The sequence below is a fragment of the Scardinius erythrophthalmus genome (assembly GCF_964197995.2).
Source record: "Scardinius erythrophthalmus genome assembly, chromosome: 18".
In the NCBI taxonomy this organism is placed as follows: Eukaryota; Metazoa; Chordata; class Actinopteri; order Cypriniformes; family Leuciscidae; genus Scardinius; species Scardinius erythrophthalmus.
In genome coordinates, this window is record NC_138238.1 from 36,121,131 (window position 1) to 36,148,467 (window position 27,337).

A 27,337-nucleotide genomic window follows, 5' to 3' on the forward strand; every position below is an offset into this window, starting at 1 on the left:
GCAAGCTTCGGAGCGTCGGTGTCAGACGTAACATCACTACATCAGTCTATTTCCATTCGATTTATCTCTCATTCCCACCAAAGACTCCACAAGTAGCGGTTCCTGTTGTTCACTGTTTGTGTGCAGAAATGGACTGGAATTTTCGATTCCTCTCATGTTTGTTTTTTGGTAAGATCAAGTTTTTCTGTATTTAAACATGTGGAATAGCCTAAGCTATACTGAAATGACTTTGCCTAATGATAGAATAATTATACAAGCAAGAAAAACTCCTCAATTATATACAATATGCTTGCTGTAAACTTTGGATTATATGTGGTCTTTTGCTTGATTAAACTTGATAACGTCAATAGGCATTATTACAAATCATTTTGTCTGATCTGTTGATCAATGCTGTAAATCTATTTAACTCTAAAAAGCCTACTGCATCATATTTGATACACACATTTCTATGGACTCTAAAAACTTTGTCAAAAAAAGTCAAAACTTTGCTGAAAAAAACTGCCATCTGAATGGTCTGTAGGTCATACTTTTTCCAGTAAGTAAAAGGCCTTTTATTATATTTGTAAAAATCTCCACTTTCAGGTTGTTGCACATGTGTCTCTTCACTGATTTTTAGAAAGTAAAAGCAATAATGAATTTTATATTGTTAGTACTATTTCTATTTTATATTTAAAGATGAACATTTACTGGACTGAAGCAACTTAAGTTTACTTGATTGACCATACACACTGAAATGCATCAAATATGATCCTTCTGACGAACTTTTTTTTTTTATCATCAGTGTATTTCATAGCATTATACATATCTCTAAAACTAGCATTTAAAGACATATTATTGGTTGATACAGAGTGATAAGTGATATTTATACGTATGTTATGTATTGTTTTACATTACAAGCTATCAGAATTCCATCTTACATTTTGACCATATAAATCATATCTGTACCAAACTGCATATTTTTGCCTCTGAATAAGATAAAATAAAATCCATATTTTTACTAGGCCACATTATATATGAGCCATAAAAGCCTGATGTATCAAGTATAATAAACACAAAAAACAAGTTGCATATGTATTTTTTGTTGAGTGTTAGTTTTTTAGATTTTGTCCAAAGTTTCAATAAACTGTTCCATTTCACAATTTGTTTTAATCGAAAATTTGACTATTATTTTATATCTTAGGCTTTACATGGTTAAAGGGATACTCCACTTTTTTTTTTAAATAGGCTCATTTTACAACTCCCCCAGAGTTAAACAGTTGAGTCTTACCGTTTTCAAATCCATTCAGCCGATCTCCGGGTCTGGCAGTACCACTTTTAGCATAGCTTAGCATAGATCATTGAATCGGACAAGACCATTAGCATCTCTCTCAAAAAAATGACCAAAGAGTTTCGATATTTTTCCTATTTAAAACTTGACTCTTCTGTAGTTACATCGTGTACTAAGACTGACGGAAAATGTAAAGTTGTGATTTTCCATGAGTCCAGCAGGCTTAATGATATGACTCAGTGCCTGAAAATAGTCCCCAGCTCGGTAACTTCCAACGTGACCGGGACTAAGTTTGTCTAACCTGTTAGACCTATTTTCAGGCGCTGCATCATATCATTACGCTGTACCCATGGTACAGCAGCAAAGTTTCTTAATAAGAACAGAAAGGGCAGATGATGTATCCTTAATTTACTTATTTTCCTAGAAGGACAGATACCACCTCAGGTTCAGCTAAAGCTGACTGTAGATTCTTAGCTACATAAGAAGTAGACAGAGGAGAAAGGATGCCTATCCAAAACCCTTGAGAAAGGCCAGTGATTAAATGATCGACAAAAGGGGTATCAGGGTGAGAGGAGAGATATCTAAAAAATATCTCTGCTAAAAAGGTGGCTGCAAAAAAAATGTCCCTTGGGGGAAACATGTGAGACGGGTGTGTTCACTCACAGAGCTACTCCCCTAGAGTTAAAGGTGCAATATGCAAGAATTTTGCATTAAAATATCCCATAATCTCAAGGCCAGTGTTATATATTTTGTTAAGTTGATTACTTACAATATCCCAAATGTTTCCAACTATTTTTAAATCGTGAGAAAATTAAGATTTTAACCAAGGAAACGGGGCGTTAGAGCAGGGGGGAGCTGGGAGTCGCCAGTCAGTGGCGTCATATCCGCGTTACCCTTGGTTTCCGCTCGTACTGTGTGGAGTCCTGGACAAATGCGGAAGTTGTAGTTGTAGCATCTATCAAGCAACAAACGTTAGCTTGTTTCGTGCAGTCGTTATGGAACACAATTATTCTTTACCGATTGCAGCTGGTTCTGTCGACAAAGCATGCTTAATTTTATATTTTCCAACTGTAGCATTCTGTAATAGTTATGTTTATGTAAGGGAAGTATTATTGCTTTAGATTTGTGTTTAGTTTATTGACATAGTTTATCACGTCTGGTGTTTATGGCCATGTAAATAAATATAGCATGTGTTATACATAAAGATTAATCAGTATTTTGGCAAATGATGTGAGTATGTTCGAATGTACTTTTACAACAATTGTTTAGAACATGTAAAACTGCACCGTGTTATCACAACAATGAATTCGACATACAGTAACATCTATGATAACCAATTTAGTATTAAACCTTACTTTTTCTTGTGGTTAATTCATTTTAATGAAATAAAAGTGTTATGAGGTTCAAGAGTCAGGAAGAAAGAAGACAGGGGTCGCGTGACTGGGATTCGTACTTTATTAAAATAAAGCAAAACAAACAAAAGTCGTGCACAACGCGCATTCACCGTGGCAACCGCGACGGCACAAAAGAGTTCAAAAATGAGAGCTCGGATCCACCGATTTTCTTTCTCTGCGTCCAATTTTCTCTTCAGTCTCTCTCTTGTTCCAGCGCGGATTATAAGCGGTCTCTCCAGCGCGTGGATCACAGCAATAAGACACAGGTGTTCGTCATTTGCACTTGTATGGAGCGAAATATGTGCCATAATTTAACAAACAAATCCAGCATTTTGCAAACAAACTCAATCTACTTCGCAAAGGAAAACTCGACTCGCAAACAAACTCGATCCGCTTTGCAAAGGAAATCTCGACTCGCAAACAAAAAGAAACCAATGTGCAAGCACAAAGGTCACATATGCGTGCAGGCAGATTTTCTCACAAATACGTCCAGGCAGATTTTCTCACAAATACGTGCAGGCAGATTTTCTCACAAATGCGTGCAGGCAGATTTTCTCACAAATGCGTGCAGGCAGATTTTCTCACAAATGCGTGCAGGCAGATTTTCTCACAAATGCGCCCAGGCAGATTTTCTCACAAATGCGTCCAGGCAGATTTTCTCACAAATGCAGTTGAGCAACTTCCTCTTCTAAAACAGTAGATGGCGCTAAACTATAGGCTAATTTAGTGCTAGTCTCCCAGGAGAAGCACTGATTTTAAACTTGCCTTTGCCTACTATGGGGCGCCGTTTGTAAAGAGGCTCACGCTGAAAATAACAGCAACATTTTGTCACATTTAGCTTCAAACAATGTTTAAAAAACTGGTATGAATTTTTGACGGTCACTTTTTACCACATTTACAATAATATTTGTCAACTTAGAGATATTTTAAATAGTTAAATCTAAATATTAAATGTTACACCTAAATGTTAAATGTTAAATCTAAATGCTAAATCTAAATGTTAAATCTAAATCTAAATGTTAAATATAAATATAAATCTAAATGTTAAATCTAAATGTTAAATGTTAAATCTAAATCTAAATGTTAAATCTAAATATTAAATCTAAATCTAAATGTTAAATCTAAATGTTAAATCTAAATCTAAATGTTAAATCTAAATGTTAAATCTAAATGTTAAATCTAAATCTAAATCTAAATGTTGAATCTAAATATAAATGTTAAATCTAAATGTTAAATCTAAATCTAAATCTAAATGTTGAATCTAAATCTAAATGTTAAATCTAAATCTAAATGTTGAATCTAAATGTTTGGGTTGAAACTAAATATTTAACTAATATGCAAATAACATCTGAAATATTCAAGGATATTACCTAAACTACAAGAACTTATTATAGAAAATGTAAGATTTGTTGACAGAAAATGTTCAAACAAATTCTTAAGAGACTGTTTAGTACATCAATGTTTCCCAGGACCGTTATTAAGAAATTATATTCTTCGTCATTATGAGAAGAAAGAAGTGTGTAAAATTAGGACCAATTTTCTTTCATTTCCTGTTAATCCTAAATGTAAAGAGGTGCACTTTAAAATTCTGAACCATATATATCCAACAAAAGAATTTTTAAAAAAGAGATTTAATGTTGGGGATTCAAATTTATGTCAAATATGTAAGGTAGAGATAGAAACGGTTGAACACTTGTTTTTTCAGTGCATTTTGGTAAACAAATTTTGGAATGATGCATTGAGATGGATGCAACAAAGAATACCTGTAAGGTTGATACTGTCGTGGGAATTTATTAAATTTGGTTTATTAATAAAGGATAAAAAGGTATCTTATGTAATTAATAATGTGTTGCTTTTGTTGAAATTTTATATACACAAATGTAAATTTGTCAAAATCCCTCCAAAATTAGTGGTTTTTAAGGAGGAATTTAAAGTATATTTAGAGACTGTGAGAAGGATGAAAAGTCCTAAAGCAGTGTATTTGTACTCCTTATTGGAAGACTTTGATTTTATAAATTGAATATTGTCCTACTCCCCTACCTTATATAATTATATGTTCATTTATTTTTATTGTATTTTTTTTATTTTATTTTATTTTCATCTTGGCTTCAATTTACTTGCTGATGATAATATGTATATTGTGATGTAATATCTGTATGTACGCTCTGGTTTGTTTGTAACATTTGAAACTACGAACGCCTTTTTTGTTAATGTTCTATAAATATGTCAATAAAAAAAAAAAAAAAAAAAAAAAAAAAAAAAAACTAATATGCAAATTCAAAATGCCGGTAACAGGAAGTGCCAAAATAAAAGCTCGAGGTGGTCAGTGTGTGTTTATAGCATGGTTTATAGTGTCAAATAACGAATAAAAACCATCTCATCCGAGGAAATGGACTCTTGGACATAGATTATCGTGATAATAACTACCTAAAATAATAAACACGTTTGGAGAAACTGTATTTGAAGAGTTGGCTAGTGTCACTTTTATGAAAAGTGCGGGACTTATGACCTGTAGCCATAATAGCCAGCCACTAGGGGGCTCACTTTGACTGAATGTCATGTCATTACTCTCATCACGATACTCTACAGTTTCTCCAAACGTGTTTATTATTTTAGGAAGTTATTATCGTTATATTATAGTTATTATTATGAGATGGTTTTTATTCATTATTTGACACTATAAACCATGCTATAAACACACACTGACCACCTCGAGCTTTTATTTTGCCACTTCCGGCATTTTGAATTTGCATATTAGTTAAATATTTAGTTTCACCCAAAACATTTAGATTCAACATTTAGATTTAGATTCAACATTTAGATTTAGATTTAGATTTAACATTTAGATTTAACATTTAGATTTAGATTTAACATTTATATTTAACATTTAGATTTAGATTTAATATTTAGATTTAACATTTAGATTTAGATTTAACATTTAACATTTAGATTTAACATTTAGATTTAGATTTAATATTTAGATTTAACATTTAGATTTAGATTTAACATTTAGATTTAGATTTAATATTTAGATTTAACATTTAGATTTAGATTTAACATTTAACATTTAGATTTAACATTTAGATTTAACATTTAGATTTAGATTTAACATTTAGATTTAGATTTAGCATTTAGATTTAATATTTAACATTTAGGTGTAACATTTAATATTTAGATTTAACTATTTAAAATATCTCTAAGTTGACAAATATTGTTGTAAATGTGGTAAAAAGTGACCATCAAAAATTCATACCAGTTTTTTTAACATTGTTTGAAGCTAAATGTGACAAAATGTTGCTGTTATTTTCAGCGTGAGCCGCTTTACAAACGGCGCCCCATAGCCTACAGCTGAGGAAAATGACCGGTGAACGGGTGTGTTTCTGTCTTATTTGATCTATAATTAACCTTTTTGAGGTTTTCTCTTGCCAAACGTTTATTGCATATCTAATCCACATTAGCACTTATTAGCACTTCACTCTCTAGGATCGGGGAATCTATAAGCTGAAAGCTCTGCCATCTTGTTGCTTTTTGTCATTTTTTTCTGCATCGGACTCATGCGAAATTACTAAATTAGTGATTATGTCTACACTTGAATGAATCTATTTCTTTCGCTCTCCATAAATTAATGAGAACATTTAATTTAATTGAAAGGAGGCTCCCACTTATTTATTTATTTAGCCTAGTTGGAATTCAGTCAGCTTAACAATTAATGTAATAAAATAATGCAAAAAAAAAAAATATATATATATATATATATACAATTGTTTCTTATCTTGCCTGTGACGTAGCCTATGCAGTGCCCAAATTATTGTTTTGGACACACAAATGAAACCCGCCGCTCAATTAAATGAAATGTTCTCATTCATTTATGGAGAACGAAAGAAATAGATTCGTTCAAGTGCAGACATAATCACTAATTTATGGTGCTAATGTGGATTTCTGTCTAGATATGCAATAAACGTTTGGCAAGAGAAAACCTCAAAAAGGTTAATTATAGATCAAATAAGACAGAAACACACCCGTTCACCGGTCATTTTCCTCAGCTGTAGGCAAAGGCAAGTTTCAAATCAGTGCTTCTCCTGGGAGACTAGCGCTAAATTAGCCTATAGTTTAGCGCCATCTACTGTTTTAGAGGAGGAAGTTGCTCAACTGCATTTGTGAGAAAATCTGCCTGCACGCATTTGTGAGAAAATCTGCCTGCACGCATTTGTGACCTTTGTGCTTGCACATTGCTTTCTGTTTGTTTGCGAGTCGAGATTTCCTTTGCAAAGCGGATCGAGTTTGTTTGCGAGTCGAGTTTTCCTTTGCGAAGTAGATTGAGTTTGTTTGCGAGTCGAGTTTTCCTTTGCAAAGTAGATTGAGTTTGTTTGCAAAATGCTGGATTAGTTTGTTAAATTATGGCACATATTTCGCTCCATACTCTTGACCTACTTGCATCCCGCTCGTCTCTTCTCTTTCCCAATACAGACCGCGCTGAACCACAAAAAGCATGTCATTATATACATAGAACTTAGCCTCATCCATGAACATGATTTTTCGATTCCCGTCTGACTGATTTACATCCACAGTGGAGTTTAAAAGGACAGTTCCCAAGTTCCCATCATTCCACGCTCCTTCACATCGTCATCAAGCTACGCCGTTGTTGTTGTTTGGATGTAGCGCCCTCTAGTGGCAAAAATGTTTTTGCATATTGTAGCTTTAAACAGTTTAGTTTTACCGTTTCCTCTCTCACTGCTGCACTCCCTCACTCACACTCAATCCTACATTTCCCAGCATCTCACCTGCCGGTACTTTACTGTTAAATTACAGCCCAGAAGTAAACTGTAAAATGTTGCGGTTCGAATGAAACGAAAGACATGTAAACAAACCAAAAACAGGACATGGTATCACAAGATGTGACCCTGAAGGACAAAATGCTCAAGCATACCTGTTTTTTCTCATCATAGTCGCGACGTTGCCCATTACAGTTCAGTACAGGCATCAGAACCGCGTCTCCTCACAGATCTTTGTTTGTGTGTGATGGAGGAATTCCTGCCACTGTTTTTACTTCTTTACACATTTTATAAGCCAGAGGCACCGGAATAGTCAGAGTGACGTCCACAATGGCGCTACCCAGGCTGTTTATTTTACAGTCTATTTTTAGAAGCCAAGAGAGGGAGATCTTCTTTTTTACTGCAATGTAGGAAATTGGTTGTATTTTTTGGGGGGCTATTCTACATCACATCAAATTTTGCAAACATCCCTAAATGATACACTTGAAATAACATACTAGGCTAGTCATAATTGCTAATTATGTATATTTTCATCATTAAATGTATAAATTTGTGTAATGTTGTGTGAATTACATGTAATTTTCCTTTCTTTTACATGTTAGTATGTCAGTCATTAATGGCCTTCAACATTGATCCTGTGACCTGGAAGTACTTTACAAACAATGCAAACAGCGGCTTTGGCTATAAAGTGATACAGAAAGCCTCAAGGTGAGCTCACCAGTGTGACTACAGACCACTCAACCGTCGGCCAAAAGCTGAGGCTGTTGAAAACAAGTACTTTAATAATTACTTTGAATATTTAAATGCAGGACAGATATGGATATTAACTAATTAAAAGCCTTATTAGCTGTAACATTATTCAAAATTATTAATGTTGAAGTTGCAGTTTAGTACATTTTAAATGTATCAACTTTAAAAGTAATTTTAACTACATTAGTTACTGTAATGCACAGTAGGTCATGGTGTAGACATTTGACAACTTCTAAGTTCTGGTTCAGTTAAAAATATTTTTTTAAATTGATACAGTTTCATAAGTTTTTGAATTCCACCTAATGCTTTGCCAGTAATTCCGATTTCCACTTTCTATGATTTTCTGTAATGTAAAAATATTTAGCAAAACTTAACTAAAAATAACTTAAAATTATGATGATGTCCATATATATATATATATATATATATATATATATTTTTTTTTTTTTTTTATACGATCAGAGGTTTTTGCATCATACTGAAACAGCACACCCAACCAGGAACACCACAGATGTCTCCTTTATTAACATGTTCACTTATTCTCCTGTCTTCTTCCATAGTCTACTTGTGAGTGATCCTTTAATACAACACAGTCTAACTCAAAGAGGACGAATATATCATTGTGCTGTCAATGAAGGAAACTGCATTACACTGCCCATTACTGGTACTTTGTTTGTAATATGCTTTCATGTATGTAAAAAATATATATTTGTTTTATTATTCGTGATAGTATTTCTTAAAAAAAAAAAAACAACTTTGTATTCAACAGTCACCAATGAGGCTGTCAACATGTCCCTTGGACTTTCAATGTCTCTAGATCCTCAGTCTTCAAGAACAGTGGTAAGTGTCATATTTTAAAGGGGTCATGAACATTTTTTTATTATTTTATGTTTCCTGAGGTGCACTTATAGTTATTATGTTGGTATGTTTGGTTGGTCATTATTTAGAAATAAAAGGCCATTCTCTACCCTGATTTTACCTCTGATTTGAACGCTCTGTTTTAAGGGGCGTGTCTGCCGTGAGACTTCAGTGTAAATGCCCACTGTTATGATTGGCTAACATCTTTACATATGAAATAAGTATTACATATGGAACTCTCTCAAAATCTTTTACTACGTTTTTACCATTACAGCTGTCGAGATGAACTAATAGTGAAAAGTGTTGATTATAGTATTATATTTAGATCTACTCCCGTCACATGAAAGGTTGCACTTTGATTGCTTTCTGTGTATAATTTAATCACAATTAAAATAACAGATTATTTTCATGCTACTTAGAGAAACCATGTCAAACTGATCGTTTAGACACTGGCTCGATTTACTGACACATAAACAGCAATACACGATTTTGAGACAAAGAACATCTGACTGTACATGAAGAGCAAGGAAAATTTGATTTCTTATTCATGACCCCTTAAATCCCTATTTTTGTGAGAATAAAAAATCTTAGTGCTGTTTTTCTACATTGTTTAATAATGCTTGGAGAAACTATATTTTGATATCCTAAAAATGCTATCATATCCTAAAAATATTAAACTACAATTTGACTGCAGAAGCATGGAAGACAAATGCAAGATTTGGTGCATGTATATATATATATATATATATTGAATTAATGTTACATTTGAACCTACAATTTGCAGTCAATCTAAAAGATGTCTAATAATAATTAGATTTGACAAATTTTAATAGTGTAAAGCTTCAAATGTTACACTAAAGTCCAGAATAGAGTGTCATGTTGAAAATAAAATCTTAATTTCTCTCAGGTTTGTGGTCCAACCATACCTAAGACCTGTGATGGTTTAACCACTTACAACGGCATGTGCTTTACAATCAGTCCAGATAATGTTGTGAGCAGTTCTGTGCCAAAGACTCTGAGAGGTAAATGGATAGCATTCTACCAAATCCAAGCAAGTCTTCTTCATACTGTATATACTGTATTACATGAGTATTCAGATTAAATGAATATATGATGCAATTATTCATTTCTCCAACCTCAGAATGCCCAACATCACAAATTGATATTGCTTTTTTAATGGATGGATCTGGAAGTGTAAATTATCTGGATTTTATTAAGATGAAGGCTTTTGTTATAGAAATGATCAAAGGTTTTGTAGATCGTGATACACAGGTATGATAATCCATACATTTATTATGATTTAGCTTGTCCATCATTTTTACCCCCATTTTTCAGCGCATCAGGCACTAAATCTATCTATCTATCTATCTATCTATCTATCTATCTATCTATCTATCTATCTATCTATCTATCTATCTATCTATCTATCTATCTATCTATCTATCTATCTATCTATCTATCTATCTATCTATCTATCTATCTATCTATCTATCTTACAGTTTGCCATTGCACAGTTTTCTACAGAATGTGTCATTCATTACAAGTTTGAAGTCAAAGACGCCACGGCATGGGAAAATGCAGTGAAGGGGATATCTCAACAGAAAAGATGGGCTAACACCGCAACAGCTATAAGACAACTTGTGTGAGACATGACTGCTGATATTTTATTGGAATTCTTTTATCTATGCAATTAAAAGTAGTATTACTTCTGACTGAAAGACATAAAGTGAAGATGAATTTAACAGGATATTTAGTGAGATGTGAGGAGCACATCCTAATTTTTAAAATATAACCACACACCCCCCAAAAAAAAAAAGAAAAACGGAAATACAAATGAAAAACTGATAGATGTCTGAGCAATCATTCAAAAAGCACATGATATTAAATGCAGGAATAAATGGATACACATACGGTACTACTACAAGTCTTTAGCTTTTTATGAGTTTTCATAAGGTTTTACAGCACTTCATAATTTTAACAAGGTTCCAAAGACAAGCAATGTAAACTTAATAAGAAACATGTCCTATACAGTTGCATAATTGTATTGTTGATTAAATATATTGTCATATTTTATTTTATTTTCAATAGGAATGAGCTTTTTGGAAGTAATGGAGGTGCAAGACCATCAGCCAGTAAAGTTTTGGTTGTTATCACGGATGGTGAATCAACTGATTCAATGTTGACTGAGGCTGTTCAACTAGCACAAGATAAAAATATAACACGATATGCTATTGGGGTAAGATTTGATTTTGCCTCTGCTAAATTAAAAAAAGACTTAACTATATTAGTTGTGCAAAAAGTGATTATACTGATTCAGATCTAGATGGCTAGGCAAAATCAACATGCATTCTTTGCTGATGTGATTTGTCTTGGAAAAGTTTTGTGAGATTTGAAATTTTCGGTGAACAAACACAAGATCTGATCTGGCCATTGTAATTATCCACTTTTTTAAATAAAAATCATCCATCAAAAAAAGAAGGTTATTAAAATATAAAAAAATCAAAAACCGTTATTGAAATCATTACAATTGTTACAATTATTACAATTAGTGTTACAATTATCATTGAATTTTTCTTAGGTTGGCAATGCTTTTGCTATTGACAAAGCAATAAGGGAGCTGGCAATCATTGCATCTTTACCCACCAATAACCATGTGTTCAAAGTAACCAATTTCGACGCGCTGGAAAATATTCGAGAAAAACTCAAAGAGAACATTATTGCCATTGAAGGTATGTTTGCTGAGGGAATGAAAAATGAATGACTGAGAGAATGTTTACATTTTACATTTATCAGCTGTTATGTTAGTACAGTTACTTTGTTCAATGGATTGATTGAAAATAATACATTTATAGTTAACTGTGTTGTTGCTGCTTTTACTTGCTAGGAACCCAGACCTCTGGAGATTCATCTCGAATGGAGTTTGCACAGGACGGGTTTAGTGCAGCATTTACATCAAATGTAATTCTGTGTATTTCATATATTTGACACCAAACTAATGAAAAAGATTAAATCCATGGGTTAGAAATAGTTTTACTGAAATGAATTAGGGGCCGTTGAATTGCTCTTTTTACTGTTCTGTTTAATTTAAATCATGTCTTTGCATGCTATCCATGCTTTTCACACTTTACTATAGTCATTTTAGATTTTTACGTTGAAATGTATTTTCAGTTTTAGATTTAATTGAACAACAATTTACTTAATGTTGTCATTAAAGGGTTAGTTTACCCAAAATGTTTCATTATTTACTCACCCTCAAGTTGTTCCAAAACTGTATGACTTTCTGTCTTCTGTTGAACACAAAAGAAGATATTTTGAAGAATGTCGGTAATCAAACAGTTAATGGGCCCCATTGACTTCCATGGTATTTATTCCTACTTTGGAAGTCAATGGCTACAGTCAACTGTTTGATTACCGACATTCTTCAAAATATCTTCTTTTGTGTTCAACAGAAGTAAGAAACTCATACAGTTTTGGGACAACTTTTTGGGTGATAAACCTTTAATACAGTACAATGTTACATCAGGTCAAATTTACTGCTAGAGTTGTAAGGTGCTGTTTGTAAATCTGCTTTGAATGAAACCATAAGTATTGTGCAAAGTGCTATAAAAGTAACCTGGAAGTTCAATTGCATCAGATCAAATCTAGCTGTTTACATTCATGAATCACGTTATTATTATTTATAAAGCATTTGTTGCAAGCATAGATATCCATGACGTTTGCTGTTTTGATGTTTAACTACTCTTCCACCTCAATGAAAAACACACTGTAGATTTTGCATGCTTGCAAACTTGTTTATAAAGATTATTTCTTTAATATTTCTGTTTATTCTTATAATGTAATCTGCATTCAGACAGATTTGATAATGACCGCAGTGGGAGCTTTCCAGTGGAAGGGTGGATATCAGCTGTACAAACCAAATGATAAATCAGATGTCTTTCAAGCTGGAAGTGAGCATGACAGTTATTTAGGTGAGATCTCTTTTTCGATTGTGTAAATCAAAAATAAATCAGTCAAAACATCAGAATACTTCTGCTTCTAAGTATACTTCTAAGAATACTTCTAAGTCAATTTTCTTTACAGGTTATTCCTTGGCAATAGCAACAATGTTCGGAGAAAAGTATGCAGTCATGGGAGCACCAAGAAACAAGCATAAGGGACAAGTAACTGTTTCAAGAATTGATGGAAGTGATTTAAAACAACTGGATCCTCCTAAGGTTGTAACACTCAAATTTATGTAAAATATTAGCACATCACAAATTAATGTAAGCAAGTGAAAGTATATGAACTCAGAATAGCTGTATGGTAACTTGTTTTATGGTGTGTACTGTACTCTTAACACCTTTTACCTATTTATTTATTATTCTCAAGTAAGGTAAAGAAAGTCAAATCTGACCTAAACCATAAGCATTCAAAAGGTACTTACAATTTGGTCAGAAGACTCCTCTGTGGCATGTTCTCATTAAAAGTCTTCCAGCATCATAAATCTCAGAAGGCAGATTTTGTAATGAATTAAATTTATTTTAATTGGTTACTTTTCTTTTTATAATAAACAAAAATATAAAGGCAAATAGAACTTCATTGTTTAAGTATAAAATACAATAATCACGTTTTGAATCAAAGGTGTAGTAAGCTCTGGGCTTCTTATCTTCTGCTTGGGGTTTCTTGTCCTCAGCTCTGGGCTTCTAGGCGTCGGGGGCACTGGCGTATCAGTATCCCCAGAGGCAGTCAGTTCATCAGTCTTTTATACTCCTTGTTTACAACAGGCGTTAGGTTGATACTCCTCCAAAGTTTCCCAGATCCTTCTCCAGGCAGGTGCAAGCGGTCCACCTCTTCATGTCCTTGAACTCCAGTAAACTCAACTAAGATGGCTGAGTTCATTTAAAGTTCTAGGAGTCTAGCGCACACACATAATCGCACTTTTCTGCTCCTCTTAACATGGGTTGGCACAGTCACATATACATACATAACCAATTACTGTACATCTATGCCAAAACAATATAAGCCATCTTTTACAAACAAAATAAATAACAAGATTGAATGTATCCAATACACTGGCTAAATATGTGTAACAAAAAGGCATCTAAAATAAACAAGGAGGCAGGTAATTGCATTTTCTTGATATTATACAACAAACTATATTGCTCTTCCTCTTTTCTCAGCCTCAGATTGGCTCATATTTTGGAGCTGAGGTGTGTGTGGTGGATTTGAACCGTGACTCTAATACAGACCTACTTTTGGTATCGGCACCAACGTACATAGAGTCTGACCGAGAGGGCTTAGTGTTTGTTTACACCTTCACGCGTCGGGTCAGTGTTTTTTTGAAGATTCAATTAAGACTAACATTTTTAAAGAAAGTTAATCAAGTAAGAGTGAATAAATGTACATTTGTGTCTGTTTAACCCTGTTTCTCCTCTCTCTGTTATATCTCCATAGGCAAACTTCATTTTTTCAGATACTCTGGTGGGCATGGCAGGTCAGAGGGGTCGGTTTGGCTCTTCTCTGGCCAGTCCAGCAGATCTGAATGGTGATGGTTTCATGGATGTGCTGGTTGGAGCTCCTTTAGAGGAGGATGGACAGGGCAGCATCTACATCTTCAATGGGATAGATGGAGGGATAATTTCCAAATACTCACAGGTGAAAAAGACGAGGGTTGGTGGCAGCTTAAAGTGACAGTTCACATAAAAATGACTTCACATTGACTCTAATATATTTGTTATCTGTTTTATGAATGAAACAGAAGATTGCTGGATCATCTGTGCGACCAGGTTTGCAGTTCTTTGGGATTTCATTGAGTCAGTCTTCTCTAGACCAGACTCGAGACAACCTTCCTGACATTGCTGTTGGGTCCAAAGGAGCAGTTCTGCTTCTCAGGTCTTTTATAAAGCACTAAAATATATACAAATACAGTGTTTCAGCCATAATCATTCATATGTGTTATATTTGGCTCTTTCAGGTCCAGACCCATCATGCAATTGGAAACCAAAGTAACTTACAACCCAACCAAAATACCAACTGGTGACCAATCAGACTGCACAAATCCACTGAAAAACAGCCTGACTGTGTGCTTCACCATGAGCGGATACAAACATAGCATAAAAGGTATATATATTTTATAATTACATAGTTTTTGTGTTCTTACATCACATACGGTCATATATTCTGCTCAACATTTGTAGTATTCTGGTGTGCTCTAGAAATCCCAGATTGTTGCATTGCTAATATTTTTGGGCTTTTATGTTCAAACACGTTTTCTAGGTTTGGCTGCAAATATTAATTATACCATAACGCTGGATGCCAAGCGACAGAAATATCGTGCATACTTGTCACTCAAAAACCGGCTCCTCAGTGATGTGATGAAGGTCGGGTTGCAGGAAGTATGCAAAAGTCATGCTTTTTTTATAGAGGTAAGCATAAAATGTCAGTTTGTTTTGATTGAGAGTAGATTTTCAGTGAATCTGATGAATCTAGGCTAAAATTTAGACTAAAAGGGTAATTTCTTTTTCTTATACTTATACCTCAGAGATTCAATGCATTTTTTTTACTATTTAACTTATGTGTTTGCATTAAAAAAAACTGTAGATACAAATGATCTTCTGCTTAAATTCCAAGTAGAAATATTTAAACAACACAAACTAATAATTCTAACTTGATTATTTACACATGCAGCAAGAAAATGAACAGGATGTCTAACAGTATGTAACCTGATAGGATGGAAATAAAGAGCCATTAATCTATATATTGTCTATATCTAGTCTACTTAACTGATAAAACTGCAGATGTTGAGTTTAATATTATATTCAACATTTCAAGAAATTTGATGGGGACATTGCAAGAATCAAATGCATAACAAAAGTGACCCAAGTTTAATCGTAGAGTGTTTTGTTATTAACATCACTTTATTAACATCACGTTATTAACATTGATTCTTGTTTCCATAAGGCTTGTTCAGAAGATGCTCTGAATCCGTTGGCCAATCAGATAACATTCACATTTGAGGGTCTTCCATCAAGAAGTATGGACAATTTGAGACCAGTACTGCTGCCAGAGATAAAGACCACCACAGACCATAATGTAAGAGTTCATGTGTGTTAAGAGCAGAAATAAGCAGAACTTCATCACAAATGAATAATTCATGAATTTTTCTGTTCCTTCACTTTATTTTGCAGCTGGATTTTGAGATAAACTGTGGAACTGATAATGTATGTGTTGACGACCTTCGAATGGATTTCAATTTCTCTGGGTGAGCAAACCATTTGCTCTGTTTCTGAACTGAAGTATTGCAAGAAATGAATAAATCCGAACCATCTTGATGCTTATAAAAGTATTAATATATCTCTCTTTGGTTTCTGTGATCCAGATCTACAAACATAGAGGTTGGGATAATGCAGGAGCTCAACGTGACAGTGTTTGTAGAGAACAAGGGAGAAAACTCATACAACACTCTCTTCACCCTCAAATACCCCTTTGGACTTTCCTACAGGAGATTCACATCTAAACAGGTAAACATAGTTTACAGGTAAACTCTAGTTAATAATGATAACAATGCTATTCCTAAAGCAAAATAGCTATAAAACACTGAAGATGCAATACATTTTCAAAGAAAACCTAAAATTACAGAGCCACATTAAAAATTAATTTAGCGTTAATTTATTTAACAAATATTTTCAAACCCTGTAACAAATGGAATAGTTAGATAGATGCATGTTTTATATGTATAGATATATGTGTGTGTGTGTGTGTGTGTGTATGTTGAAATATATGATAAATGTTCTGTATGAGCAGGGCAGAGTGGAGTGTGTGTCTCTGGATGCTGAGCGAGGAGTTACACTGGGAGAAACCACCTGCCAGATCAGTAAACCCATCCTCAAGGGAAACACTCAGGTCAATAATCACACCCCTGGCACGAACGTTTGCTCATGTGGAGGAATGCATGTTAATGGTTAAACTGATAATCATTATTTTGCTCAAATTATTAATAACAATTGTTCTCATTTGAGACATTTCTGTTTACATTTCATGAGAATTATTGCACTTCAACACAAGCACATATCAAGAGAACCTCAACTCATAGACTGGATTTATTTTATAGTCGAGATTCATGTTAGGATTTATTACAGTTAGTCCCCTGGAAGGTTTTCTCACAGATTTAGTCACAGATGATCATTCATTCATTCATTTGAGCAGAATGTCACAATGGAGATCGCTGAACTCCAACATGCAAGTTTGCCTGTATTTTAAGATCATCAGCGCATGGTTAAAGTTGGGAAGATTAAGTAAAACATTGTTGTTCCATTGTTGGATTTATCAATTTAAGAGAAAAGCTCTGATTGGGGGATTTAAACTCTTGACATCTGGCAAGTATGAAAGCTGGTGGAGGCTTCTTATGCCGAGTTCACACTGCATGATTTTCATAGTAGTTGGGTCACTGTTCTTTTCACACTGCACAACTATCTGGGGTAACGTTCAGTTGCTGGTGTGTGCACACTGCACGATGGATCGGAGACAGGAGGTTTTACACTGATTTGCCTATGATTTCGGGCATTTGTCAGCGATCCTACAAAACCTGTCGGCGAGCGAAAATCAGGCCTAAAATCGTTCAGTGTGAACTCGGCATTACTGATACAAGGTAATGGAAATGTCAGGAAAAAAAATTTTTCAGGAAAAATAACCAACAGGCCAATATCGCAACGATTATGCTTCATTTATTAAGAGAAGCAGAAATCGTGATCACTATTAAAATACTATTAATTGTCCAGCTCTACTCATATACTTATATACATTCATTTACTGACTTGACTAAACTCAAAGCAGTTAATAAACACTCTTATCCAGAGCAACATTTATGGTGTGTGACTGGTCAACATGTTACATTGATATATGACTTGCAACAACTTTAATTAGTCCAAATTTTTTGTCTTATTCTGGCTTTTTCATTCAAATTCTAGGTTGTGTTTGAGATTACATACAGTATTAATAAAGAAAGTTCACTGGGCCAAAATGTGACGTTTACTGCTGCGGTCACGAGGTATGACATCATCTTTGTGTGCTAGAAGTTGTTGATCTCAAAGCGTAAAACACTTTTACCATGAGCTCTAGGAGGATTCTCACATGATCATTTCATCAGGAACAGATAAATGCTACTAATAAACAAAACCTCCATCTTTCACAGTGGGAATGACAAACACTCAAACGACAGTGAGTTTAACAAACAGAAAACCATTGATGTCAAATATGCCATCTATATTGCCTTGATAAGGTTAGTGCTCTGCTCCCCATTTCTGTATAAAAATAATAATAATTAAAAAAATATTTATCCTATACTGTAATATTGTCATTTTCTTTCTTCATTTTAAATAAAAGGCATGAAAATTCCACAATCCACATTAATTTTACTTCAGGGAAAAGGGATCTTATGAAACCGGTCCAGCAGATATTAAAGGTATTACTGTAGTTCTCTATCTTAAAGTATATTACAAAAAGGCTTTATAGTTTCAAAAAGGCTGAATGACAGATTTTAACAGGATTTATTTTATCAACAGAAGAAAATGTTAAAATGCCCATCCTGAACATAACTCTTCCTTTTTTCTCTCTCTCTCTTTCAGGTTCAAAATGAACTCAGAGAATTAACGTTAAAAGTTTTCATCAGAGTACCAGTGAAACTTGGTGATACTGACATCTGGACTAATTCAAATTTGCAAGTATGTGAATTTATTTCTTATCTCTCAAGTCATACAGGTTTACTGATTAATTTAATTCAATAATTTCTGTATGACGTAGGGAAGAAAAACAGCATCCCATCCTTCACCCATAATTTTTTATAAAGTTGTTTTAAAATGTCACCAAGAAATGTCACTTTCTTTTTAAAGATACCTGGCTGTGACAGCGTGAACATGACGAAGCCTGTTATCACCAATTTTGCGTTGTTGGACATTATTAAAAATCATCGTTTGGTGGTGAGGACACTTTTTAAATTTAGTTTTGTTTTACCTCATTTGTTTTCCACAATTTATTTGATTTATCTGTTGTATGTTAAACATACATTAATTAATCTCTCTCTCTCTCTGTGTGTGTGTGTGTGTGTCAGAACTGCTCTGTGGCGGTGTGTGCCTTGTTCAGCTGTGACGTCACTCTCTCAAAGAATGAAAGGAAACTCTACAATATATTTGGCAATGTGAGCTCTGGATGGATTGAGCAGGTATCTGAATTTTAAAGCAAATTCATATCACAGAACCATATATATTCATAACTGTTTGATCATTTCTTATTGTCATGATCTGTGTCTCTCTCAGACTGGACTCAAGGCTGCAGTGTTTGAGTTGGTCAGTTCAGCGTCTCTGGATTATGACAAGAGCAAATACGTTTTCTTTTCCTCTGATTCTCTACACACTGCACCGTCTGTCCAGGTGATTCAGTGATCGTTCATGTCAAGTCTAATGACTGTAAAAAGAGCTCTCAAAACAGTGCTCTGTTTGAGGGAATCTATAACGGCAGTCTACTGTTTATAGTTTATGATTTGTTGATTTATGATTTATTCTTTCTTTTTTTCAGACCACATACTTTTCTCTTTTTGCTTCTTGCAAATATATTGACAATTGCACTTACAACATTCTTTCACACAGATCTACTTCCTGTGCAAATACCACAGAGTCAAAAGTGCTAACACCACTGTTCAAAAGTCTGGGGTCTGAAAGAATATTCTTATGTTTTTGAAAGTCTCTTCTGCTCACCAAGACTTCATTTAATTGACCAAATATACAGTAAACAGAGTAATATTGTGAAATATTATTACAATTTTAAAGAACAGTTTTCTATTTTATTATATTTTAAAATAAAATTCATTCCTGTGACGTCAAAGCTGAATTTTCAGCATCATTACTCCAGTCTTCAGTGTCACATGATCCTTCAGAAATCATTTTAATATGCTGATTTTCTGCTCAGGATTTCTTATTATTATCAGTTGAAAACATTTGTGCCACTGCATATGTTTTTCAGAAATCTTTGACGAATAGAAAGTTCAAAAGAACAGCATTTATTTTAATTAGAAATCTTTATAGAATAAAAATATATTTTTTTTTTAGAATAAAATATTCTATTTTCTGTCAGTTTTGATCAATTTAATGCATCCTTGCTAAATAAAAGTATAAACTTAAAAAAGACATCTTACTGATCCCAAACTTTTTAATGGTAGTGCATAGCATTTTAAAAGGAATTACAACAACAGCACAAGAGACAGGGATGTGGATCATAAACACACTAAAACTGATGCATTATAACAAAAGAATGTACATAGTAGCCTAAACAATCATGTCATCAAATTATAATGTCTCTATTGTTGGACATGGAACATCTGTGTCAGAGGAAGGAGGAGTACTTCCTGTTACACTGAGATCACTTCTGACTGCATTTTAAAATTCACTTGTTCACATTTTTCCACTTTGCAGATTAACACTCAAGTGGAGGTGTACGAGGAGGTGAACCTGACCAAAGAGATCATTGGAGGAGTAATAGGAGGAGGAGGAGGAGTAGTAGTAGGAGGAGTAGGAGGAGGAGGAGGAGTAGTAGTAGGAGGAGGAGGAGGAGTAGTAGGAGGAGTAGTAGTAGGAGTAATAGGAGGACTGCTGCTACTGGCTCTCATCACAGCAGCACTCTATAAAGTATATCACCATCATAACATCAGTTTCAATCGCTGGCACTTTCACCTGTCTACAAAATCTATATGTTTAAATGCTTACAGCATGTACAGTTTATTACAGCATATTTTCTCCCTTTACAAGGCTGGGTTCTTCAAAAGCCGGTACAAGCAGATGCTGCAGGAGGCGCAGGGCGATGCAGGAGGAGAGCCAGACATGACACAATAATGTGCACTCAAACAGTTAGAAGATACAAGTACTGATGTGTTTTGGGCTTGAGAATGAAACATGAATTTAACACCTCAGTAGCTAAATATTCCAGACTGATTCAGACAACTTCATTAGAATAAAAACTGGATAATTTTGAACTTATTTCATATCACTACTCATTATCTTATCAGTAGCCGCGTTTCCATTACCCTTCAAATTGCGCAAATTGAAATTGCGAATTGAAAATACGCCTAATGGAAACACGTCGATTTCGCAAAAACTCCCATTTATCGCAAAAAAGTTTGTACGCTCTCATGAGGTGGTTTTTCAGGCAATTCGAAAAAGGAATATTTCGCAAAACTGCAATGGAAACAGTTTTTGCGCATTTACAGTCAACTGACTTAGAAGACGCGGTGTGTCTGAAGTCCATGTATAGCTACTTGTTATGTTAAAATATGTTATTTTATTATAACATTTAATAGGCTATATTTAGAAGACGCTTTTATGCAAAAAAGGAACAAAGCTGAGCGTGGAGCGCGCACTACATGACACGGAGGCGCGGCCGCGAACACTTACATTTTCCTATCAACAGTGGAAACAACTTAAAATACTCTATCATTTCTGGTCATACAGAAAATAATAATACATTATTCTCAACTACTTTTATTTGTGTAAACTCACAATAACAAGAAAACGCTGTGCTTTTGTAAAATAAAAGAAAACAATCATACGCACTTTCATGATCTCCGTAAACTTGAGCGCGAGAACTGAAACAAAATATAGCCTATGTAGGCTAAAGCTTGAAATGTCCACTTTAAAACGAACAAATTCGAATCGAAAGCTAATACCTTCTGATTATGTAATTCGTATGAAAGGTGCATTTCTCTCTAAAAGCGCATCTGCTTAACAGCGGAGATGGAGATGTGATTTTAGCCGACACTTAGAAAACAATAGTTTATTAATAATATTAATGGCTCTTCTCATTCAGCTAATTTCTAATTTGGCCTTAGAAAACCAGTAAAATCGACATGTTTTCCATATTAATTTGTGAATATTTTAAATGTTTAATAAAGGGGAAAAAAGTCATAAACAAAAATCAGAAAATTCGTCGATATTTACTTTTTTCGCAGCAGTTGGTGTAGCCAGTTCAAATAAAAATTTTGGTGTTCAACTTTGCGTTTTAAAAAGACAACCGTTCATATTTCGTTTTTCAATTAGGGGTTAAAAAAGGAAAAACGAATGGACACAAAAGTAGCCGACATGGATCGTTTGGACAGAATACAAGACAGAATTCTTTATTAAATTCATAAAAGAAACAAGAATTAGCCTATAGGAATACTGGATTCTAAATCTCAAAGAAATGCCACAATCAAATCCTCGGAGCAGAAATGAGGGTGAAACACCCAGAAACTCCTTATATGTGTCGTTCGGGGGTCTTTCCCTGCCATTAATGCTTGGATAACACACCACATCTCCTTCCATTAATAATAATAATAATGTCTAAAGCGGTGGCTGTGATATTATAAAAAACGTCCGTTGCCGTGATTTTTGGAATGACTTATCGCGAGAGAAAAAAGGACGTTTTAGTCGCATAACATCGGTTAATGGAAACGCCGTCATTTTGCAATAGTTTTTTATCGATATTTAGATAATAGCGCAAAACGTTTGCGCAAATCTGTAATGGAAACGCGGCTAGTGAGTGCAACGAGTTACCACAATGAAAGTATTTATAGCATCTCAAATATTTAACTTCCTTCTTTGCTATGAAAATGGATGACTGTGAGTGTGAACTATAGCAGAGATATTTTTGATAGTCACAGTTGCGAGAAATAAGTCAAAATTGCGAGATATAAACTAGCAATTGTGAGAAAATAAATAAAAATTGTGAGTTATAAAGTCCAGTTCTGAAAAAAATAAAAATAATTGTCAGTTCACAATTCTGAGAAAAGTTTGCAACTGTGAGTTTATATCCCAGAATCGCTATTCAGACTTTGTAACTCATAATTGTGAGCTTATATGTCACAGTTCTAAAGGGGAAAAAGGTAAAAATTGCTAGATATAAACTCGAGTTGCAAAGAAAAAAGTCAGAATTCCATTCATCATCTTCCGCTTATCCGGGGCCGGGTTGCGGGGACACCAGTCTAAGCAGGGATGCCCAGACTTCCCTCTCCCTAGACACTTCCTCCAGCTCTTCCTCAAAAAATTAAAAACATTTTTTACAGAAAAAAGTCTGAATTGTGAGAGAAAAAGTCGCAATTGCCTTTTGTTACTTTTTATTCTGTTTTCTTATCACATTTCTACAGATTTTGAAAATGTTTAATTCTTTCTGCTTTATATTAATATATTGTTTATTTAGCTTTTTTTGCAATATTGGCATATTTAAAGTGGCACTTAGTGTTGGTAAGGAAACCAACAAAAGCCAAAATTAAATAATTTTGGCATTATCCATTACACTTATTTTTGTGTCATTATTTATGCATACCTCAGTTTGTGTTTGACATAAAATTAAACATTGAAAATTAAACAATGAAACATGAAAAACAGTGTCAGTGACTCATATCATCAGAAGTAGACTACTACAACTAATTTTCTTCTATAAATCAGCTCTCCAGTGTGTTTTCACACGTGACTTCTGACCTTGACAGACTCAACAGGAGAACCGAAAAAGATTTCCACGTGAAAGAAGGCGGAGCCTCCGCGCACAGCTATCAATTATGTAATCTCCACAGACCAATGGTAGTAAAAAAGGTGTTTACCAGTCATAGCGAAGTTTTCCAGAAAGTTTGCTTTGGCAAGCTGTTTCGAACTCCCAAAACAATATAAAAATGAACTTCATTTTTGGCCTGATTTTGTTCAAAATGACGTCAGTCCGTTTACCTTCGGATAGTTTTTCTCATTTTTGTCTTCTAAATGGAAAAACTAAGACACCGTTCATTTATCACATATTCAACCCTTCTCGTGAACATAAATAAACAAATCTTGTCATTTTTTTCATATTTGATGATTTGTTTTCATCACACTTTGTTCTAATCCGTGTTATGGAAATTTTACATTTAGATGTGTTCTTTTACTTTTAGGTGTGTGCAACTTGTGTTAACGTTGAACATTTATTTTTACTCATAAGCATTTAAAGAAATATAATCATATAAGCTTGCATGAACAAAATGTTCTGGGTAGCAAAGAGACTGACTATGAGTACTCAAGTGACCTATTGTATACTTTTAAGTGTGAAAAGTATGTGTGCAGCTTTGATAGAAAATAGAGATAGGCAAAAGGTGCGAATGAGATCAGCAGCTAATAACAGGAAACTTTTGCAGACATGGTACTGCTTTGTCTAGATAGATTTTATGTTAGAAGAGATTTCGAACAGAGACATGTTGCCTTTTAAGGTAAACCAAGGCGATCTTTTGAGACAGACCAGGATGTGTTAAGGGTATATAGCTGAGCAAAAAGGAGAAGTCAGCGCCCTTCCATATCAGACTCTGACTGATGTGTGAACTGCCTTTCTTGCAAGAAATAAAGATCTTTATAACTTTTGAAATCTCCAGCTGTCTTCCAATTATTATTTAAAGTGGAGAAAGAATTTCCACGACAAATGGCGACGAGGATGGGATAATTGAAAATTGATATCCTAACGTTCAGACACTGTTGCAAGGGGAATGCCACAGTGTGTCTACGTTCTGTAGTTTCCGTCGGCGAACTTTGTTACCGTTCATATTTGGTGGTATTCCACTCCTAATAAATATATGTTCCCCATTCAGTTCATAAACTGCTAAGGCAGACATGAATGAATGAATGAATGAATGAATCTCTGGCCAGAGAGGGGTGTGTGGTGTGTGTGAAAGTGAGTGTGTGAATTATGGTGTTCTGAGAGACACTTAGATAAATGATGTCAATCAAAACAGCTGTATCTAAACAGATAAAATATGACCCAACAGGGAAAAATATTCCCAATAAAATAACAACCATGGATGAATTTGGCTAACTATTGTGGTATGGGTTATTGTTGTGGCAGAAATAAACAATGCCACACCTGCGCAGCGTATAACTTTGGGAAGGCAGAGCACGCAAGCTTGCCCTGTCCACCCCATACTTAACTTTTTCCTTTTATAGGATGTCATGATGGATCTCATCGAACAGAACTGATTCTGTTCCAAATGTATAAAATATTGTCTTGTTACTGTTTAACATGAAATTTTACAGGTCTCATCAAAAAGGACGACAGGCCAGACAAGCAGATGAGTTAAATGATGTTGTCACTAACAAAAATACTTAAGGTCTCCATTCACAGGTTGTTCTTATGGTTCACTCCACAAACAAGGTCCAGTGGACTGCGGTTGTGTTCTGAGGAAAAATCTTGCAACTATCAGCAAGGTTGCAGCGGTGACACCTCCATCCAAGCATCTCGACTTAAACTACACCAACCAGCCTCAACAACCCCAAACGCCGATACCAACGACAAGCGTCAAGTAGAGGAAAACAGGCAGTGCTAGTAACTGACCTCCTTTCTACCAACGGGGGATAGACCTTGCGACAATTCGCAAAGAATTATCAAGGTGAAGACGGAACGTCCATGGGGCAACGAGATGATCAACACATCTGGAGGAAGATGTGGACCAACTAATGGTTTAAGTTTAGCATGATAATTAATTTTGTGCGATGTTTATTGATGTTGTATTTGTTTCAATCAAACTGTAGGACTGTATGATTTAGATCTCATGATTTGAACAATTACTAATTAATTTGAATATTTCAGGTACATGTAAATTAAGAAGAGGAAGATTTCTTAATTTCTGTAGAGTATAGGGACTCTAAATAGGTACATTAATGTAAAGATAATGAATAATCTAGGGACTATTTTTGAAGAAACATGAGGGTTTTTAGAACCCTAATTCAGATATCATAGATGCAAAAAAAAAAAAAAAAAAATTAATTAATAGGGGTAATAATTGTTTTCTAATAAGAGAGGATAAGTTACTTTGCTGGACTAGGTCCGAACTTCTATAGCGATTAATTAATGACTAAATTAAATATTTTTTTAGGTGTTTCCATTTGTTAAAATAGCAAAAGAAAAACTTTCAGAAGGTGATTGATTTTGGGAAACATATTAAATTTCTGAATTATTATTAACCCGGCTTCCAGAAATGAAGCATGAACTTGTTTTGTTGAGAAAGGTCTTCAACGTATTAGAAAAATATGAGCACAAAGGTAAAACCAGACCAAGAACAATGTAACTCAAACATGTCAAATTTAAAGACTAAAATGAATCTAAGACATTTCAGTGAAATAGAATATTTGCTCATAAAGCAAAATTCTAAAAAAGCTCTCTTAATTCAGAATGAAGTTACGGATTTAATGATCTGGATCAATGGATCCATTATGAATTATTCCGCATTGCCAGCAAATAGAGGCAGGACATGTTATGTCCATCAGTTAATTCTGGAAAATAGGATTTTAAGATAGGTAACTAAAGATAAAATGGCAAGAGCTGGTTTGAGCTGAGTTAATTTTAAAATTAATGACATTGTTTGAAACAAAATAATACAATTATTGATATTTGTGTTAAGGATAAAAATGAAAAGATTTTAGAACTTTTTTGGTTAGATTTTATTACACAGATCCTTAAATAGATCTGACTAAGGGGAAAAAAAATAAAATCGCCTACTTGAATTAAAAGCTAGCAAAATAAGGTTAAGAAAAATGGTTAATCAGCAGGTATCAGCCTGTTAAAGGCCTAATAGATCAATGTGATTCGAAATTTAGCAAAGAATAATTAAACTTGATTCAAAGTTAAAAGGCAATGTACAATGGTATGATTAGAGATATTAGGTGGTATTAAAGTCACTGACTTATAACTGTTATAGGAAAGGCCAAACCAGGAAACTATGATTATGGAGAAGTAAATGTCAAAATTTGTGTGTATGTTCTTTGAATGAACATGGGGTGGAGTGTTATGGAAATTTTACATTTAGATGTGTTCTTTTACTTTTAGGTGTGTGCAACTTGTGTTAACGTTGAACATTTATTTTTACTCATAAGCATTTAAAGAAATATAATCATATAAGCTTGCATGAACAAAATGTTCTGGGTAGCAAAGAGACTGACTATGAGTACTCAAGTGACCTATTGTATACTTTTAAGTGTGAAAAGTATGTGTGCAGCTTTGATAGAAAATAGAGATAGGCAAAAGGTGCGAATGAGATCAGCAGCTAATAACAGGAAACTTTTGCAGACATGGTACTGCTTTGTCTAGATAGATTTTATGTTAGAAGAGATTTCGAACAGAGACATGTTGCCTTTTAAGGTAAACCAAGGCGATCTTTTGAGACAGACCAGGATGTGTTAAGGGTATATAGCTGAGCAAAAAGGAGAAGTCAGCGCCCTTCCATATCAGACTCTGACTGATGTGTGAACTGCCTTTCTTGCAAGAAATAAAGATCTTTATAACTTTTGAAA

The 27,337-nt window shown here is 34.2% G+C and overlaps 1 protein-coding gene across 2 annotated transcripts; it reads left to right on the forward strand.

Annotated features, from left to right (window-relative positions):
* On the forward strand, positions 1 to 27,337 carry LOC308706505 (integrin alpha-M-like). 2 transcript variants are annotated; one of them, XM_081392219.1, is made up of 30 exons: positions 1 to 168; positions 8,036 to 8,141; positions 8,744 to 8,847; positions 8,953 to 9,023; positions 9,949 to 10,063; positions 10,183 to 10,313; positions 10,541 to 10,683; positions 11,130 to 11,277; positions 11,620 to 11,770; positions 11,926 to 11,999; positions 12,892 to 13,009; positions 13,122 to 13,255; positions 14,201 to 14,347; positions 14,475 to 14,675; positions 14,779 to 14,912; positions 14,995 to 15,140; positions 15,297 to 15,445; positions 15,981 to 16,112; positions 16,208 to 16,281; positions 16,399 to 16,540; positions 16,824 to 16,922; positions 17,987 to 18,066; positions 18,211 to 18,297; positions 18,402 to 18,480; positions 18,644 to 18,739; positions 18,908 to 18,994; positions 19,126 to 19,236; positions 19,331 to 19,444; positions 20,483 to 20,695; positions 20,816 to 27,337. In XM_081392219.1, exons 1-30 carry the CDS (start codon positions 129 to 131, stop codon positions 20,897 to 20,899), a joined length of 3,510 nt encoding a protein of 1,169 aa, XP_081248345.1. In that variant the 5' UTR covers positions 1 to 128; the 3' UTR covers positions 20,900 to 27,337. The 2 variants fall into 2 exon arrangements, with proteins under 2 accessions (XP_081248345.1, XP_081248344.1); XM_081392218.1 differs by having other exon boundaries at positions 20,483 to 27,337.

Excerpts from the sequence above, each read along its gene's own strand:
- LOC308706505 (XM_081392218.1), top strand. The coding sequence starts at position 129 with ATGGACTGGAATTTTCGATTCCTCTCATGTTTGTTTTTTG. Across the intron at positions 13,256-14,200 it reads AACAACTGGATCCTCCTAAG|CCTCAGATTGGCTCATATTT; the intron begins GTTGTAACACTC and ends CTCTTTTCTCAG. Across the intron at positions 16,282-16,398 it reads ATGGATTTCAATTTCTCTGG|ATCTACAAACATAGAGGTTG; the intron begins GTGAGCAAACCA and ends TCTGTGATCCAG.